The sequence below is a fragment of the Acromyrmex echinatior genome, chromosome 15 (assembly GCF_024713525.1).
Source record: "Acromyrmex echinatior isolate Ae372 chromosome 15, ASM2471352v2, whole genome shotgun sequence".
Lineage (NCBI taxonomy): Eukaryota > Metazoa > Arthropoda > Insecta > Hymenoptera > Formicidae > Acromyrmex > Acromyrmex echinatior.
Window position 1 is genome coordinate 9679734 of NC_141866.1, and position 19610 is coordinate 9699343.

General features: G+C 31.4%; 2 protein-coding genes across 2 annotated transcripts in view; one reads left to right on the forward strand and one right to left on the reverse strand.

Moving 5' to 3' along the window:
* Nucleotides 1-19610, forward strand: part of LOC147907271 (uncharacterized) — a 93123-nt gene that overhangs the window by 24513 nt on the left and 49000 nt on the right. The gene's annotated exons all lie outside the window — the stretch shown is intronic.
* LOC105145801 (zinc carboxypeptidase) lies at nt 140-7322 on the reverse strand. Its single transcript, XM_087413849.1, has 8 exons — nt 7102-7322; nt 6840-6992; nt 5716-6228; nt 5531-5618; nt 5180-5382; nt 3529-3613; nt 3081-3270; nt 140-2887 (listed from the first exon to the last, which is right to left on the reverse strand). The coding sequence occupies exons 2-8, from the start codon at nt 6987-6989 to the stop codon at nt 2884-2886; spliced, it is 1233 nt and encodes a 410-aa protein (XP_087269975.1). The 5' UTR covers nt 6990-6992; nt 7102-7322; the 3' UTR covers nt 140-2883.

Below are 19610 nucleotides of genomic sequence, written 5' to 3' on the forward strand. Positions count from 1 at the left end.
CTCTTTGCTTGAATAGCACACTTGATTCGCTAAAATTTTTCTTCTCTGTCAATATCGAGATAATAACTGGTAAAATTTGTCGTCATAGCTAAATAGCCCTGACAGTAGGTATAGTTTTACCTGGAAAGTCTCGAAGGAGTTTTGATATTTGGTATAATAATTTGATGCTTTTATAACAAATTTACATTTTGCCATCAAAAAATTGACGCGCCATATTGGAAAAAGGTTAAAAATCGGGGAAAAATTAATTTATCATTCTAGATATGTCTGTCGACAAAAATACTTCTATAACAAATTGTAGAAGAGAAAATTTCCCACAAATTATGTCTAATAAATTTTTTTGTCAGATTAATAGTTTGTCCGTAACAATCCATCAAAGTGACGTAAATTTTTTTTTAATATAATAATATTAAAAATACTTTTTTCTATACCATCCAAGAGGTAAAATATAAGGCGCGTTTTTTTACATGGTTTTCGCAGTAGACCTACTCCACAGTAATAAATTAATTTTATTTTTGAACATTTTTGGATACTCATTGGACTGGATTTGCTGATTTCGCAGACAATGTTATCAGAAATTAATTGTTTTTTTTTCCTTTCGAGCAATAAAAATAATAGGAGTGGTACAGAATTAATCCATGGAAAGTATTGAATCCATCTAATGTTTGCGTATTGAAATCTGTATTGTTGAAAATGAATTGAGGAAACGCCTTTTCGTCAATCTTGAGTGATGACCGCATATTGATTTTTTAATAGTTAAAAATTATGATTCTTTATATGAACAGCAAAATTCCAACGATGATAATATAATATTTTTAATAATTATGTGAATGCGTTTCAAAATATAAATGCTACCATTTTGACTTCCAATGATGACAAAATAAATGATTTGGTCTTACGTAAAAATTAAACAAGAACAGTCCACTTTTTTTTCCATTTTGCCACAGAGCCATTTGTTCTTCAAAATGATATTTTCGAGTAATATCCGTAATATTTCGGGCACAATGCAATGGTTTGAACATCCATCAAAAAATTATCCGATGGAGGATGGGTCTCGTAATAAGAGTTGAGAATATCTTCCAATATAATCGTTGCCGCCGCTTTCACAATATGTTTTCGTTCTTTTTTGGAGTTCTTCTTCTTCTTCGGATACTTTCTGTTCATATGTACTATTTTGTTCATGCTTCTGTTAATATTTTATAACCGATATTACGAAAACATATACCTTTAGCATCAACAATTTCTTTATAAACAATTCACACGGGATGCTATGATAAAATCATGAAAACGAGAACAGTGACAACATGATGCTAGAGTCGCATTAAACAGCTATCTACAAATTCGACACGGTCGAGGCCACAGACTTATACAAAGACAGAGCATAGAGTTATCGGAGCACAAAAGTAACGAGCTTTTTTTTTTGGAGATAAGAAAGAGAAATGAAGCCTATCATATTGTGAGCCATACTTAAGTATGAATGACACGTTATTTGTATGTATGTATAATATATTTTGTGGGTCATGGTCGAGGCAGATGTACGTATGTGAAGGGAACCCCTATCTTAGGCAGTCCCTTAGGACAAAATACTCAAAAGATTTACTATCTGATTACCTAAGGCCTGATTACCTATGCCTATATTGAACCATTACTATACATATACTCGTATAGTGTAATGTAGAAAACGTGGAAAAAAGTATTATAGAAATGTTTGCGTCACTTTGAGGGATTGTTATGAGCAAACTATTTATCTGACAAAAAATTTATTGAATATAATTTGTAGGAAATTTTCTCCTTTACAATTTGTTATAGAAATATTTTTGTCGACAGATACACCTGGAATGAGATATTTGCGACAAATTAATTTTTCCCCAATTTTTGAGTCATTTTTCCAGTACGGCAGTTTCAGCGCGTCAATTTTTCGAAAAATGTAAATTCGTTATAAAGACAAATTACATAACTATATCAAATACTAAAATTCCCTACTTTTCAAGTAAATCTCTTTTTAGTTCCTTATTGCATAAGTTAAAAGGAAAATCAAGTTCTATAAAGCTAGCAAGATCAAATCAACAAAATCAAATCGGATCTATCGGAATTTTTAATACTTATTTTATACTAAATTGTACTATTAGTGATAATTTTACTACCATTTCAAAAAAAATCGATGCTGTTAGCTTAATATTAAGCTGGCATAATCAGTTTAAAATATAAGAAAAAAAGAAAAATAATATCATAAATTAATGGGACTGAATTTGTACTAATTTGTAATACCACAAAGCAATTATATATAATATAATTATTATATGATGAAAATTATTTTTTATTATATTATGATAAATTGTAAATTGAATTAATTGTAAATATAAATATAAATTATATAAAGTATTTTTTTGAATATTTTATGTAATTTACATTTTTTGGAATTCGAGAAAAATAAACATTTATTAAAAGGTTACGTAAACTTTAAAAATTGTACAAATTGAACGTAATAATATTAGTCATTTTAAAATATTTTTTAATTTGTAATGACTTTCGATAAATAATTTATTTACTAAATTTGTTTTGTATTAGATAATTTTACATCAATTTATTTTATTATTTGCTATTTTCTATTTTTCCTACTTTACATTAATTGTTACAGTTATACATTGTCATTTATTTGTTTGTTATAAATATATTAAAGTAAGTGCTTATAATCATTTTCATATTCAACACATTATATTTCGAATTTATAATATACATTGTTACAATACGTGAATTCTTATATCACGTAAACGACGACTCATTTGAGATGATTTTCACACTTTAGTAGGTTTCAATAGGTTGGACTACGAATTTGCGTCATATAAATTCTTTCTATTATGCACATTAGGTCTCTCGGAAACTTCAACTATAAAACAAATATGAATTTCTAATTGATACAAAAAACTGTAAGCTTCATCTTTGAGACGCTGGGATGTAGAAAACATCCCAGGTACTATTCTCGGATTATAGTTTAATGTAAATGTATTTAAATTGTGTTGATGTACATATCACTACTAACATAATGAAAATTATAACACCGCATGGTGTCAAATTCATACCCATATTTTTTAGTTTTTGTTTCTTTAATCATGGCTATGATAGAATCCAAAGTCTCTTCTCCAGTCGGGATAATTTGCTCAGGTGGCAATAAAAAGCCGTATTGATCTATATCACGTAATTCATAAGTGTAGACGATTGATTTATTATATATGCCTTTGATCCAGTCAACAGTATTTCCAGAAGCCACATCTAAATACAAAATGAATAAGTTTAAAAATGAATCATCCTGTTGTATATAATTATCAACTCGGAATGTGTTCAATAATATTGTTTCAATTTCGCAATGTTTTTAGTATGATAAAAAAAAAGAAATTTTTTGATAAATCAATCGAAAAAAATATAAAAGTATTTAAGCATAGATAAGATACAAAGATAGGCAGATAGAAAGGCGGAGACAAAAAGAGAGAAAGAGAGGGAAAATAAATTAAATTTTTTTCTTCAACATACATATTGTCTCGGCAATACTTCCGACTTCGTAGTCAGTTCCATATCTAGTTGCGAGAGCTGTAATCGCTTTCATGCCAATATCATACTAAAACATCATAAAGATTAAATATAAACTTCGTAATATTCTATTATTTTTATAAATAATTATTTGAATTAATTAGAATCTTCAATTATTCTAATATGATGTTTCAAATTGTTACTTATAAATAGTTATGTTAACAGTAAGATCATGATGAACTACTTCAAATTTTTCTCACCGAATTGAATCACTTACTATTAAACTATTAAAATTGTTGTTAAATTTATGTGAAGAATTATTTACTTCTCAATATACATATACAGAGTGATTTTAACATATTTCGTCACCCATCATGAGCAGGTAGAGTGAATCGAACTGAGTCGAAAAGTCTTCTACCATTTTGCAATTTTCGTAATAGTTAACAAGATATTAATTGCCAAATATCTTGAATAATTTTTTGCTCAACTATCAACTTTATAGAAAAGCTGCAAGAGACAAAAATCATTTAATTACTTCTCATAAAGTTCTTCAGAGAATTTTTTCAGAATTTTTTAATACCGTATTTTCTCATGTTGGTAAAAATAAAAAAGTGCAGTACTAAATAGTTGATAAAAAATTCTGAAAAATTTTTTAGAGTTCTATGAGAAGAAAATAAATGATTTTTGTCTTTTGCAGTTTTTCTATAAAGTTGATAGTATTTGATTAAAAAATTATTCAAGATCAATATTTGTCATTTTTTAGTAATTAATTTCTCATTAACTATTACAAAATGGTAGATGACTTTTTGACTCAATTCGATTCACTCTACTTGCCTATGATGGATAACGAAATATGTTAAAATTATTCTATATATATATATATATATATATATATATATATATATATATATATGTATATATATATGTATATTGACATGTAAGTTAGGTGTCGTATTTTTTAGCTCAAAATTATGTGTAGAATATATTCGTAAAATATGAATGAAATTTAAATTTCAAAAAAGAGTTCTAAAATTTAAAATGTCTAAATGTCTCTCGAAAAGGTTACTATATTTTTTTAGTTTCTACCAGTTTGGTAAGTTTTATATATAAAAAATTACGAGCTGGAAATTTTTCCAAAGTGAGAAATTTTTTCTTATTTCGTAGGCCTGTCACATGCCTAAAAAATATTTGCAAAAATTTTCGATTATCTAACGTGAAAGTTTAAAATTTTCCCTATAAAATCATTTTTTTTAATATTCCTTTTTTGTCACTGAGTTGTCCATGGGTTAATTCTTATAAAAAGAACATCCTAACTTTCATTGCTCATAACTTTGTCAAAAATTATCTAATTAAAAAAAAAAACCAAATTCTTAAAGCTAAAACTCTATCGAATGGTATAATTGCCAATTTTTAAAAAATAGAATGTATATAAATTTGAGTTAAAAATATATGATATTACTACTTTTAAAACAGAGATTTTAAGCTTAAAAACTTAAAACTCTATAATTTTGCCAAAAAATACGATATTACTATCCTTTCAACTGAATAATTACAAGAAACTAATTGTTTTATTAATTTAATACTAGTTTTTCATACATAAATATTTTATTTTAGTTTCTCAAAGCTATATTTATTTTACAATTAAAATTCTCACCAGTAAGTTATAGTTATCAACACGATCTACTGTATAACCATAAGGGAACATCAATAGTTGCGAATAGCTGTGGAGCGCAATATACACATAGAAATTGTCGGAAATGGAATTGATATATGTGGACATGCTGCTTGTCTCAATTTCGGAAAACGGCGCAGGTCCGGCATAGATTTCAGAACATGAGTTATTGCTAGCACCTCCAGCTGAAATTGTTAAATTATACATAAATATTAAGAAACATCGAGCACATTTTAATATAAACTCTCTAAAGTCGATAAATAATCTCGACTTTTCATTAGAATATTATTTGATTTTTGATTATTATAGTTTTCTAATATAATATAAATTTACTGTTCCATTTGTAATCCCAATTCCTGTTGAGATCACAGCCATAACAATCGGAACCGTAGGGCTTACGTGTCTTTCTCCAAAGTCGATTCTGAAACAAATTAAAAATATTCATATAATTAAGCGTTAATTTATAAATATGTTAATAGTTAACAATGCTTTATATGACATTATAAAACAGCACTTACTGTAGTGTGTGTATACACGTATCCATCGGGATTGAACACTGGGAAGATATACCAATCATGGCTCTCAGCCAGAGTCCTGACCTCCGTGTCGGTGCTTGTCAGCAATTGATGCAAGATGTACATGGCAGTTGCTGGTGCGATCCATTCCATAGCATGAATGCCACTTTCAATAAAGACTCCAGGATTGTCCGGTTTAAAAGAAATCTTGACACCTTTGATTTTACGTCCCTCATATGTCTCGCCGCCTTCTATACTTTGCACTACATTGGGATGTTGCTCTACCAAGTCATCTAGATTCTTGTAAATTGTATCGAGATCATAGTAATTTTTAAAATCAAATTTCATTGATGCATTTGTTGGCATTGTCCGATTGATTAATGTCTGAACATTCTCAATATAAACTTTGTATGGTGCTTGGATCTGCGCCATTATGTCGTAGAATTCGGGTAACTTATGCGGGGCTACCATAAGATCCACTTGTTTACTCACAAACGATACCTTCCAGAAGGAATACTATAAATGATATATATTTAATTTGTTTATTTAAAAGAAAATAATGTTAGTTTAAAAAATTAATTATATATTAGTCAGTTTTTGTCGTCTGAATGTTGTATGATAAATAATTTGACAAAAACAATAATAATTACATAGGACTCTTAATCTTTAAAATATAAACATAACTAATCAAGGTTAATGAGAGTCAAATGTAGGTAATCAAGAAACGTATGATCTTGAAATAATGAAATTTACGTATATTCGATAAATGAAATGTCTTCTTTATTATGAACGTTTCAACTCACTTTGGAATACTCTTCAGCAAAATAGCAATGCAACAAAATACTCGCATACCCAAAAAGGATCACTTGCGTTTGACTCTCATTGGACTTGATTTATATTAGTTATGTTTATATTTTAAATAATTTGATGTGGATAAAGTTGATTTTATAAATTTTTAGTAATATGTGTACGTTATGCTAATTTTATGAGATCAGTTTTTTAAATTTTAGTTAATACAGTTATATAAATGTTACAAATCTCTTAAGAGATTAATTAGAAATATTAATTAAGAGGTATTAATTTGCCTTTATTTGTCTTTAATCTTTATGTTTGAAAGATCTACTCACTCCATCTGAAATTTGTCCCAAACGATTAATCAACTCATTCCATGTCGATGTAGTCGCAATAATTTTGAAGACCTTGTAATTTTCAAAAGTGATCTGCTTGCCGGCCACCGATACCACGATGCATAATATTATGCTCCACATGATAGTCATAGTCTTCAATTTTAATACAATATCAACTTTAGTTAATCTTTTTGCGACATATTTTAAGTATTTTTTTTTATTTATAGCAAGATCATTTTTACAAAATGCAATTTATATTTACCTAATAAGTTTTGGTGTGGATTTGGTTTGTTACAAGAAAATAATTTAATATTGTCAGATATTAAAAGATAACAGTTATATATAAATTTGATATGATTTGGAGCGGGTCTTAACAGGTCCGTGTCTCGTAGTCGACTCTGATCTCACGTTCTCAAGTTCGATCACTCGCACCTTTCGCGAATATTCTCCGCACACAAAATATTATGTTATTACCAAAATATTATGTTGCTACAATTTAAAAAAGTCGGTTAACTTTTAGATTTTCATGGAATTGCTGTTTTATGATTAACGATTACATATTATATTATAAATTTCTGTACCGATAGAAATTATTTCGACTTTGCTTCCTTTAAATGGTCGAAGAAATGTAAACAGTCGCTGGACACACGAAATTAATGCGTTTGAAAAGCTTATTGTCTATGTTTTTTCGAACAATGGGACGTGTGTACAGAATTTTTGTGTACGTATACTCTGTGTATTTGTGCCGCGTATATACATTCGACTCTCCAAAGTCGTGGCGATGTAATCGCCATAAAGTAAATATTGATTTTTGCAATATAGTATTTAATTTTTATAAATTTATATGATTTATGAGTAATTCGTTTCAAGAAAATCGCTCACTCTTTTGTAAAACAGGAGCACTGACAATTATTAATAAATAAATTTATGTACAGTTACACTTTCAATTTCTTGTAGTGAAATCTCGCTTCAAGAAAGTGAAAATACAATCACTCTTCACTTTTAAAAAAAAAGTGATAATTTTTTTTTAAGTGAAATTTCACTCCTTTGGAGTAAAAATTTACTCCAAAAAGAATGAAAATTCTCACTCTTTTTCAAGAAGTGAAATATTCTCACTTTTTTTCAAGGATAGTTATATTTTTACTCTCTTGGAGTGAGATTTTACTGCAAGAAATTTAGAGTGTATATAGTAACACAAGAGTATTTTCAGAAGGAAACCGAATATATTAAAAATTAAAATTTTATTTTAAAAATACATTACGTGTACTAAAATACAATTACTTAAATGGCATCCAATTATAATTGAAAGATTTGAAGGTCCTTATCTAAGACTGGCCGAAAATTCTCTTAAAAGACATATTTCGACGACAAGCTACAATCAATAATAGTAATAGGTGGACAATGATAAGTAATTGCATTTTAGTGCATGCAATGTACTTTTAAAATTTTAATATGAAATATATTCGGCTTCTTTCTTTCCAAGAACTGTTGACGACTATTTTGTGCAACTCACTGTACATACCAAGTGCACACGATGCTAAAGTTGCATTATCGCACGAATTTGTGCTATCTCGATAATGAATTTTATCACTTCAAAATTGTTTTATTTTAAAGTAAAAGTGTGTCAAACATTTGTGCACCTTCAAAAATAATTTCATAGCTACTCTTAAAAAATAAAATCTAAGTGATGTACGTATCTTTGTATTCCTGTTTATTTTTTTTTATTCCAACTCTAGTAGCGGTTTTAATTTTCTTTAAACAAATAATGAAACTACAAAATTATGCCAATTACAATCAAATTTATGCACGTTATGTAATCTAACTAAAAAATAATACTATTTCAAATATTGTATCTTTTTGTTTTAATCCAAAATTTAAAAATATTTAATACAATTTAACGCTACTCTCTTAATTTAATGTGATTAGATATGGATATCATATATATAATATATATATATTAGCAGTACCAAGTTTTTTAATATTTTTCAATTTTGGGTTAAAACGAAATACTATCATTTGCATTTAAACAGTATTATTTTTTTTATTCAAAATTCGAAAAAATATATCACTTGGATTGAGTTAGATAATATAATGTCCATGAATTTGTTTTAATTGACGCAATTTTGTGATATTGGAATAGAAAGAATAAATTGAAATATAGAAATTTTCATATCATTCCGTTTTATTTTTCAAAAGTAATTACAATGATTATTTTTTGAGGAGCTAGTGTGCTTGGCGCTTTTTTATCTTTTTTCTGAAAAGATAATTTTGTAATTCTTTTTTATACTAAATTTGTTAGTTAATAAAGATCGTAAAGTTTAACAAATAAAAATAATTACATTAAATATTGCTTTTCAAAAATCTGTCGAAAAACAGCGCTCTTTGCTTCAATAGCACACTTGATTCGCTAAAATTTTTCTTCTCTGTCAATATCGAGATAATAACTGGTAAAATTTGTGTCATAAATAGCCATAGACAGTAGGTATAGTTTTACCTGGAAAGTCTCGAGGGAGTTTTGATATTTGGTATAATAATTTGATACTTTTATAACAAATTTACATTTTACCATCAAAAAATTGACGCGCCATATTGGAAAAAGGTTAAAAATCGGGGAAAAATCAATTTATCATTCTAGATATGTCTGTCGACAAAAATACTTCTATAACAAATTGTAGAAGAGAAAATTTCCTACAAATTATGTCGAATAAATTTTTTTGTCAGTTTAATAGTTTGTCCGTAACAGTCCATCAAAGTGATGTAAATTTTTTTTTTAATATGATAATACTAAAAATACTTTTTTCCATCCAAGAAGTAAAATATAAGGCGCGTTTTTTTACATTGTTTTCGCAGTAGACCTACTCCACAGTAATAAATTAATTTTATTTTTGAACATTTTTGTATATTCGTTGGACTGGATTTGTTTAATTGTTTTTTTTCCTTTCGAGCAATAAAAATAATAGGAGTGATACAGAATTAATCCATGGAAAGTATTGAATCCATCTAATGTTTGCGTATTGAAATCTGCATTGTTGAAAATAAATTGAGGAAACGCCTTTTCGTCAATCTTGAGTGATGACCGCATATTGATTTTTTAATAGTTAAAAATTATGATTGTTTATATGAACAGCAAAATTCCAACGATGATAATATAATATTTTTAATAATTATGTGGATGCGTTTCAAAATATAAATGCTATCATTCTGACTTCCAATGATGACAAAATAAATGATTTGGTCTTACGTAAAAATTAAACAAGAACAGTTTTTTTTCCATTTTGCCACAGAGCCATTTGTTCTTCAAAATGATATTTTCGAGTAATATCCGTAATATTTCGGGCACAACGCAATGGTTTGAACATCCATCAAAAAATTATCCGATGGAGGATAATGGGTCTCGTAATAAGAGTTGAGGATATCTTCCAATATAATCGTTGCCGCCGCTTTCACAATATGTTTTCGTTCTTCTTTGGAGTTCTTCTTCTTCTTCGGATACTTTCTGTTCATATGTACTATTTTGTTCATGCTTCTGTTAATATTTTATAACCGATATTACGAAAACATATACTTTTAGCATCCACAATTTCTTTATAAACAATTCACACAGGATGCCATGGATAAAATCATGAAAATGAGAACAGTAACAACACGATGCTAGAGTCGCATTAAACAGCTATCTACAAATTTGGCACGGTCGAGGTCACAGACTTATACAAAGACATAGAATTATCGGAGCACAAAAGTAACGAGCTTTTTTTTGGAGATAAGAAAGAGAAATGAAGCCTATCATATTGTGAGCCATATTTAAGTATGAATGACACGTTATTTGTATGTACGTATATTTTGTGGGTCATGGTCGAGGCAGATGTACGTATGTGAAGGGAATCCCTATCTTAGGCAGCCCCTTAGAACAAAATACCCAAAAGACTTACTATCTGATTACCTAAGGCCTGATTACCTGTGCCTATATTGAACCATTACTATACATATACTCGTATAGTGTAATGTAGAAAACGTGGAAAAAAGTATTATAGAAATGTTTGCGTCATTGCGTTTGAGGGATTGTTATGAGCAAACTATTGATCTGACAAAAAAATTTATTCAATGTAATTTGTAGGAAATTTTCTCCTTTACAATTTGTTATAGAAATATTTTTATCGACAGGTACACCTGGAATGAGATATTTGCGACAAATTGATTTTTCCCCAATTTTTGAGCCATTTTTTCAGTACGGCAGTTTCAGCGCGTCAATTTTTCGAAAAATGTAAATTCGTTATAAAGACAAATTACATAACTATATCAAATACTAAAATTCCCTACTTTTCAAGTAAATCTCTTTTTAGTTCCTTATTGCATAGGTTAAAAGGAAAATCAAGCTCTATAAAGCTAGCAAGACCAAATCAACAAAATCAAATCGGACTATCGGAATTTTTAATATTTATTTTATACTAAATTGTACTATTAATGATAATTTTATTACCATTTCAGAAAAAATCGATGCTGTTAGCTTAATATTAAGTTGGCAGAATCAGTTTAAAATATAAGAAAAAAAGAAAAATAATATCATAAATTTAATATCATTAATGGGATTGAATTTGTACTAATTTGTAATACCACAAAGCAATTATATATTTTTTTAATGAACATTGAATTGAACTAGATTTACAAATTTTTTTTTCATTTGTATCTTAAGGAATTCAATATAAAGAAAAAATGCTAGCACCCTATATTGAAATATTTTAAATCTGCAAGTGCTGTTTCAAATTTCTTTGTACTTGTTTTAATCTGAAATAGTACCGAAATGTCAAATCTATTTGCGATTTAAAAATATCTTCAGAAATAACGAAGTTAGCTCTTACTTTTATTTTGATACTCAATATAATCATCTCCTTAAAGATACAAATGAAATAAAAAAACGGTAAAAACAGGTACAAGTGATGCCAAATTAGATGATATTTATCTTTTTCGGAAAGTAATGTCTTAAAATGAGGTGATAGTACGAGTATTTTTTCCAAATTTAATTTTGAACCTTATGAGATAAAAGAAAATGGTATAAACAAGTGCAAACCGAGTTAATGTATAAAATTGATTGCATGTTAAAAATTTCTTTTTTCAAGTTGAGTGTCGGGTTCACATTGGTTTTGTTGTTGAGGTCGCTAAAATGTAGATTGTAAGTATATACTAATAAAGTCATTTTAAAGAGAAAAAAATGTAAAATGTTACTTAACTTTTACTTTCAACGGTATAAATTAGTATAAATTTAGTTTTTGTTCATTTTTGCCCTTGTGTTATTTTTTTATGGTCCTATATCAGTTTAAATATTAAACTAGCATGTTTTCTTGGGAATGACACATAATACAGAATTGTTTTGGTAGTGCAAATTAATACAATTTCAATTGTATTGATTTCTGATATTTTTCTATTTTTCTTTTATTTTAAATTGATTCTGCCAACTTAATATTAAGCTAGCAGCGTCACGATTTTTTTCGAAATGGCACACAGTACAAAATTATCATTAGTAATACAATTTAGTATAAAATAAGAACTAAAAATAGGTCCAATTTGATTCTGCTGATTTGGTCCTGCTAATTTTATACAGCTGGAAAATCATGGCACCGAGGATACACCAGGGTATCGTATTTCCCGAGGAGAACTTTCAGATTGGAACACAACACGCGCGCGGGAATTAAATCGCGATGCATCGCGCGGAAATTTCGTACGGTCGTAAAACGTTACGGACGTACAACTCTTCTCATAATATCGAGTAACAGCGTACGTTGTGCGTGTGTACGTACATAAATACTGGTGTTCGTGCTTGTATTTATCTATGGTTGCTAGCAAAGCATATGGCGCCTGTAGCCGCGCGCTTATGCGTGCTCGCGTATGCACGTAGGTGATAACGCCGTAGTCGCGTACCTAACAGTTAACGCAGACCATATACGCCTTTGGCGTATTTAACGTAGACCATAGGAGGAGGCGCGAGAGGGATGGTCTAGTGGGATGTCTGGTGCGCATTGCAACGTAGGCCACGCACGGCTGGCTGCGGCGTTAATCTCAGAGCCAATGTATCGCGCCATGAAACTTCGTTAGTACGTCGGATTGATTACGCTGAGGACGCGGATAAGGGCACAGAAGACTATGCGCAACGCCTGTAACGACCCGACACGTCGTAAGAGACAGAAACGCGTTAACACGGGGCAAATTATCGACCGTAAAAGTGGATGCGATGTTTTGCGACGTATAATTAAACTTGGAATGCATACGCGGTATGCGTCGATGCACTCAACTGGCTTCGGGGGGTTTCTTAGTATTTCCTCGCGAACGCTTATCATGCAGGACGCAGCGTTGGGATAATTAATAATAAGCAAAATAGTGTAGGCAGGTGCTTCGTATTCCGTAATAGATAACTGTCAGGAACATGATTAGATTAACGAAAACCGGTTCTTTTTTTACTTTATGCTATATGTAATTTCAGGCTTTTTGATATTGCGAGACGAAATTTTTATTTGTTTTTTTATACAAAAATTTGTTGCAAAAATTCGTATATCCGTGAGAACGATACGAAAAAGAGATTGTAATGATAATAATCTTGGCACTCGGTGATCCATAGCAGAAAGCTGACAGTTTAATGCAGAACAGTTACGTTTGAAAGTAACCTAAGTAGTTGGTTCACCTGTTCGGTCAGACGCGATCGACGATAAGCAAATATGGTCTACACGCTTGATGGATTTCCGTATCAACCGACATATGTTAACTAGTGCGTGGCTTATGGATTTTTAACGTCTTCCCGAAATTATTGTCGCCAACGACGATTACGTAATGTCGTAAAGGCGTGACTATGAAAAAAAGTTCGTGTAACAGGTTTTCATCTACGGTGAAAGGAAAATTCCAATTCCGCGGCGATGCGTTGCACGCATTCGAATCAAAATGAGACTCCATCTAATGCGGAAAAAAACTCTCATAACGAAGATAAAGCGCATCGTTGCCTTGATGAGCTCGTCTTCTGATGACTGCGTATATTTAAACGAAAGAGAACAAAGAGGTATAAAGATTAATTCATTAATCCAGGCAGACTAACAAAACGTTTGTCTTTCTCCCAGAAATCTTTTATAGGATTTTGCTCACATTATTTATGATAGGAATAACAGTGAAGTATCGTTTCTTCTATGATTTTTCGGCGCAAACTTGACAAATTGTAATTAATGGATTCGGCAGGTATATAAATTTCAATAAGAATTTTAAGCACAGTGGCGAAATGGAGAAAGGGATGTCGTACGACCTCTCGCGTTTCTCGAAAATGACCTTTGAAAATTTTCTCGGAATCCCCCGACTTTCCGCACCCAAGTTTACCTTCTCACTCCGTCATCGCTGCTCTTTGAAACTTCTGTTGAATCGCGTTCCATCCCATCCTTCCACCTTCATCTTGAGTGCGCTCTTGAACCTCTTACTTGATCTCGGTTTCTTACTGGTGGCGTTGCCATTACTTCCCTGTTTTCCCGTCTTGAAATTCCTCCTGGCTAAAAAGTTTGGTTCGTAAAACAAACAAAACTTCGATTCACCGCTCGAGATCAAGGACGAAGGGAGAAAATTTATTATGTTTCTTCGAGATTCCAATGTGTGATTTCAGGTATATTTATGGAATACGCTGGACCGTCTGATATTCTGAAAATTTTAACTACAAACTTTACCGCACGAATCGGGAAATGTAAGATCCGATAATTTTTTTTATTTCGCCGCTGCGTTTAAAATTTTCACTTATTACTTGCCAAATCCATTAGTTAAATTCCGCCAAGTTTGGGATAATACATTTAAAAAATCGCAATCCATAAAGAATGCATTGTTATTAATTTCTTTTTTATTCTTATTAAATATTATTGATTCTATTTGCAAAATGAATCTATCTGACTTCTATTTCAATTTCAATAATATAAAAGAATGCGATAGCTATTCCTGAGGCAATAATGCATTGATAATGCATTATTACCTCAGTATAAGTTCGGAGCATCTCACTTTTGCTGGCATTACCGTCTATATAGCGATGGTAATCCATCATTCTGCTGAAGCTGTCTTATTGCAGGAAAGCATTATGAACGATATCTATAAATCATGACAGTACATTTAGACCGGCAGCAAGTGTTTCCATGCGAATTCATATCGGCACAAAAGTATTCGTTAATACCGCGGAAAGTTCTGAACTCTATTTGTAAAATGCGTCGGAGGTAGAAGTCTGAAAAACAACGTGTTTAGTTTCAGTAAGAGCAGTCGATTGGTCGATTGCAACGCTTCTGAAAAATGCAACACACTCTTGTCATCTATGTACATTGAGATAAATCGCATAAATAAATCAATCGTGACTCATTGCTGAGTTCTTCAGCTATTTTTAATTTGTTTTACCTTCCATTTACACTCTGCGGAAAATATCATTGATAATACAACATTGTACTCTTGGAGACTGAATTATAGAGATAAGGTTATAGAGAGAGATAGAGAGCCATAAAAAAAGTGGAACTTTCCGCAAGATCGAAAGATTTCCGAAAAATTCATTTTATTATTGACTACCGTTAATTCATTAGTATTCACGGTATTTGTTCAACGGAAAAAAAATATAAAACGTGAAGAGAAATGGCCGTTGATTTCACGGGTCGTTGATCAGACATTTAAAGAAGGATGAGCTACCGCTCAGCCGGATCTTGAAATAATATATAGAATAAATTTGCACCTTGGTTAACAAAAATGTAGTAATTCACGATCTCGCCGTCTGATGGCTATATCTAAAAGTCATTGGCGGAACGTAAAAAAAAAAAAGGAAGAAGAAATATGGTCCCGTGCAGGTATTCCTGCCATAATTGAATTTCACACGAGAGGAGTTAGACGTTAATTCACGCTTCGTGCTACGAGAGGAGGAGGAGGAGGAGACGACGACGTTGGCTGCAACGGCAACGGCAGCGGCAGCGGAGGTACTCGTAAGGAGAAAAGCATGGAGAGGTAGGATCGACGTTGATTGAAATCCAACGTTCGCTCGTAGACCTGGTTTTATTTTCGCGATCGTCGATGGGAGACCAGGACCTCCCTCGTCAGTCAGTACCGAGCCTCAAGAGGAGAAAGGAATTCCATTATCCCAGAGGACCGGATCTCCCTTGGCCAGAAGCGGATTCCCCGATCTCCTCTACCCTTTCCCTTTCTTCTTTCCTTCTACCAGCCAGCCTCCCGCATCTTTCGCGAATAGCCCTCCCGCTGCACGGGATACCTCATTTCCTTTATCCACCAGCCTTTCTCACGACCCCGCGATTTGCACCAGCTGCTGGTGCACCCGCGGAACAGATAAAAGCTGCCGGTCCGCTGCTGCTCAAACTCGACAAATTGCGTGTCTATTTTTTTTTTATCGGCAAACACGATCGACATCGATTTCCTCTATTTTCAGGATGTTGAATTCCACGTGAATTGAATTGTGGCGACCGCGCCACATGATGGTACGGCAGCGCTGTTTAGCAGGAGCGTTCACGATAAAGCCATATCGTGTTTGCTAGATGATCGAACTCGGTAGATTCAAGGTTCGAATAGGGATAGTGCTCATGTTGTGTTACGTAATTAATGCATACAGATGCGTACACGTTTATAGACGCGGTTATTACGTTATAATAGCAACGTACCGTTATTACCTACACTAATATTCTAGTTTATTTAGAATTATATGTAATTTCCTAAGTTATATGTATTAATCTCTTATCTTCCACTCCTATACTTATGTATTAACTGTTATTTATTAACTCTTGTATCTTCTTCTTCTTCTTGAATGTACAACAAGCAGGAATATAAATGTCTTAAATGATCAAGCTGGATCTTAAATGCTTAAATAATAATTCGATGTGAATTTGTATATTATACAAGTAGTCATACAAGTATTTAAATTGCGCGAATTGATTTTTCGATCTTGAAAACGCAAACCCGACTGAACTACAGTAGCATTCACAAATTAAATTGATTAGCAATTTAATAATTTGATGCTCATAAACATCTTAATGATGCCGAATAACATATTAAAATCTGTAAATAATTTTATTGCGAAAAATATTATCTTGGCCGGGGATATCTTTGCATTCCGTGCGAGTGTCTTCACCGTTAGACTATCGTTGGTATTTTAATTAAGAAAAATTTTTCACAATATTATTTTTATGAAAGTTGTAAACAATCAAATTAGGTATGCCATACTCAAAGTGTGTCGTTTCTGTAATGTGGCACCGAAGAATTAATTCTGACAGAAATTATTAAGAACGATATACTCTCTGTATAACTGTATAATATAATAGTTATTTATGTATGTGATTATAACGAGATTTAAAAATGTTGAGGCTCGTTAAATTTTTATTCGTACTTATATTTACTTCTTCCTATTTTAGGGAACACATAGCTATTCTTGTTAGCTATGCTGCTATGTTTAACACATTATCACAATTTCTTGTATTGTCGGTATTAGTATATATAGCTAAGATCGTATATTTTATACATCTGAGTATATTTAACGTTTAACAACTGTAATCTTTCTTGGCGCAGCCATCAAAGCCTCATATTATCATTTTCCATTAGTATCATTCCCGATAAAGGAATCGTGACGAGAATCGGAGATTATCAGTTCCTTACCTTCTAAAAGCCACTGAATAATTCGACGCCTCGCTTTACCTCGTACTGGCACTCGCTGGATAATTAAAGAAAATCGATCGTCCAGCATCCCGTCTGGAATCTTCTGCTGTATTATTTCACGTTCGGGGCATCCGATCGGATGACGCGGTCGAATGGAAAATGGCAGCGTCCGTTAAAAAGTAACATTATAATGATGTACTTTTACCCTCTTCTCCGTGCTTTATATTTTTATATTTAAACCTTTGCGATCCTGCGAACACGGCACGCGCAATCAATGATTGTGCATAAAAAATGACTTTGGATAATCTCATATTTTTTACAATTTAATCGCCCTTGTTTTCTTTTTCTTTCTTAAAATAATTTAGTAATACAGTATTGACATTGCTGATGCAAACGAACTCATGATAGGAAGCCGTACGTGGCGGATTTAAAACCAGAAGACATCGCATCCCACATTTCATGAAGAATGTACGTGCGTCGCAATGATCTACTTTTGCTAACATTTCGTACGAATATTTGGACACCCGCATTGCATGTCGAAGAATATCGAAAATTCCACCAAAAATAGAATTGGGTCGACCGGTTAAAAATGCTTGAGATATCTCGGCATTTCCGCATTACTTTCTAACACGTTCCACTTTCATAGCTATTTCTCGACAAAAGTCGAGGAACATTGTCTCGTTTTGATAAGCGGATTTGAATATGAAGGGCCCCAAGGGAACCTCGGCAAACATGAGAAAATACGTTAATTTGCGAGGCACGTGCGAAATGTTTGGGCGCAAATTGTTTCAGAAACGACGTGAACGATTACATTAAATAACTTTAGGAAACGGCGAATTCGTATGAATTTCACGAACCGTTGATTTCCTGAGATATGTATTATTATTTTAAATGACAGTACGAAAGAATTTTACAAACACAGTTGAAAAATTTGAGCTAAGTTTAATACAATCATGTGTCCCAAATGATTCAATTTTTGTGCTAATTTAACACAAAATGAATATGTTAAAAATAACACAAAAAAAAGTTAATATCACAAATACTGAGACAATTTTTGTAAGCATATTTTTTTAGAATTTACATTTTAAAACATGTTATTTTTATGTTATTTATTACTAATAAATTGTACTATTTTTTATTATTATTTAAGAAATGTAGAATATTAATTTAACATAAAAAATCGTGCATCAAATTGCACGATGACATGTTGAATTAACACTCGAATACGTTAAAAATTCAACACAAAAATTTTAACAAAGACGCACGTGTTTTGAAATAATAATTTTATAAAGTCGACTACGCTTCTACGAATAATAATAAATCGCCAAGTCACGCGTATTTTGAAAACAACATATGACGGCGCTATGTAGCAACTTCACATGTACATGTAACTTTTGCGTATGGAATATGTGTATTTCATTACGCAATTATATTTAATTAAAAGCAATTTTATCACGTATTAATAATGCAGTCGTATTATGTGCGACAGCACGAGAACGTCCGGTGCAGCCAGATGGCTCCGGTAAATGCGATAGATTCCTTTCCGCGTTTTTTCACTGCAGCACCGATGAAGTTGTAAAACAGCGTCGTCACGTCGACTACGAAAAAGTCATTGTCGGGGCGTGGAAGCAACGGTACTCGTTCTCTCTCGCACAGTATCTTTTCATAGAAAGACTGCAGATTCCATTGTAGGAATTCTCTTTCTTAACGCCAACAGTGTTTTGAAATAATTCACGCATCTAACATTATTTATTATGATTTAATTGACTTTATCAATTAAATCATACGGAAAACAATCACCAGTGCGTGATCACGCGATGTATAAAATAGACTAATTCACTAGAGATAATTATCTCAAAATTGCATTTAATTTCTTTTACGACTGATTAGAGCAAATTAATAATGGATATTGTTCGTAGACGTCTGCTGCACATTCTTGTGCTTTAAATAGAATTATTATAATAGAAAAGTGAAGATGTTATATATAAGAAATATGAATAACATTTTTAATTTTATTTTTTAATTTTAATCTTATTTATGTTAATTAATTTGTTTGCATGAAATTCTGATTGAGATTAGCGCGGTATTTAATCGCTGTAATCGAAGCAAATAGCAATTTTACATGCCAATATAAAA

Coding starts and splice junctions, on each gene's coding strand:
- LOC105145801 (XM_087413849.1), bottom strand. CDS start 6,989: ATGACTATCATGTGGAGCATAATATTATGCATCGTGGTATCGGTGGCC. Junction 6,229..6,839: donor TGGGACAAATTTCAGATGGA/GTGAGTAGATCT, acceptor TATCATTTATAG/TATTCCTTCTGGAAGGTATC. Junction 5,619..5,715: donor ACGTGTATACACACACTACA/GTAAGTGCTGTT, acceptor AATTTGTTTCAG/AATCGACTTTGGAGAAAGAC.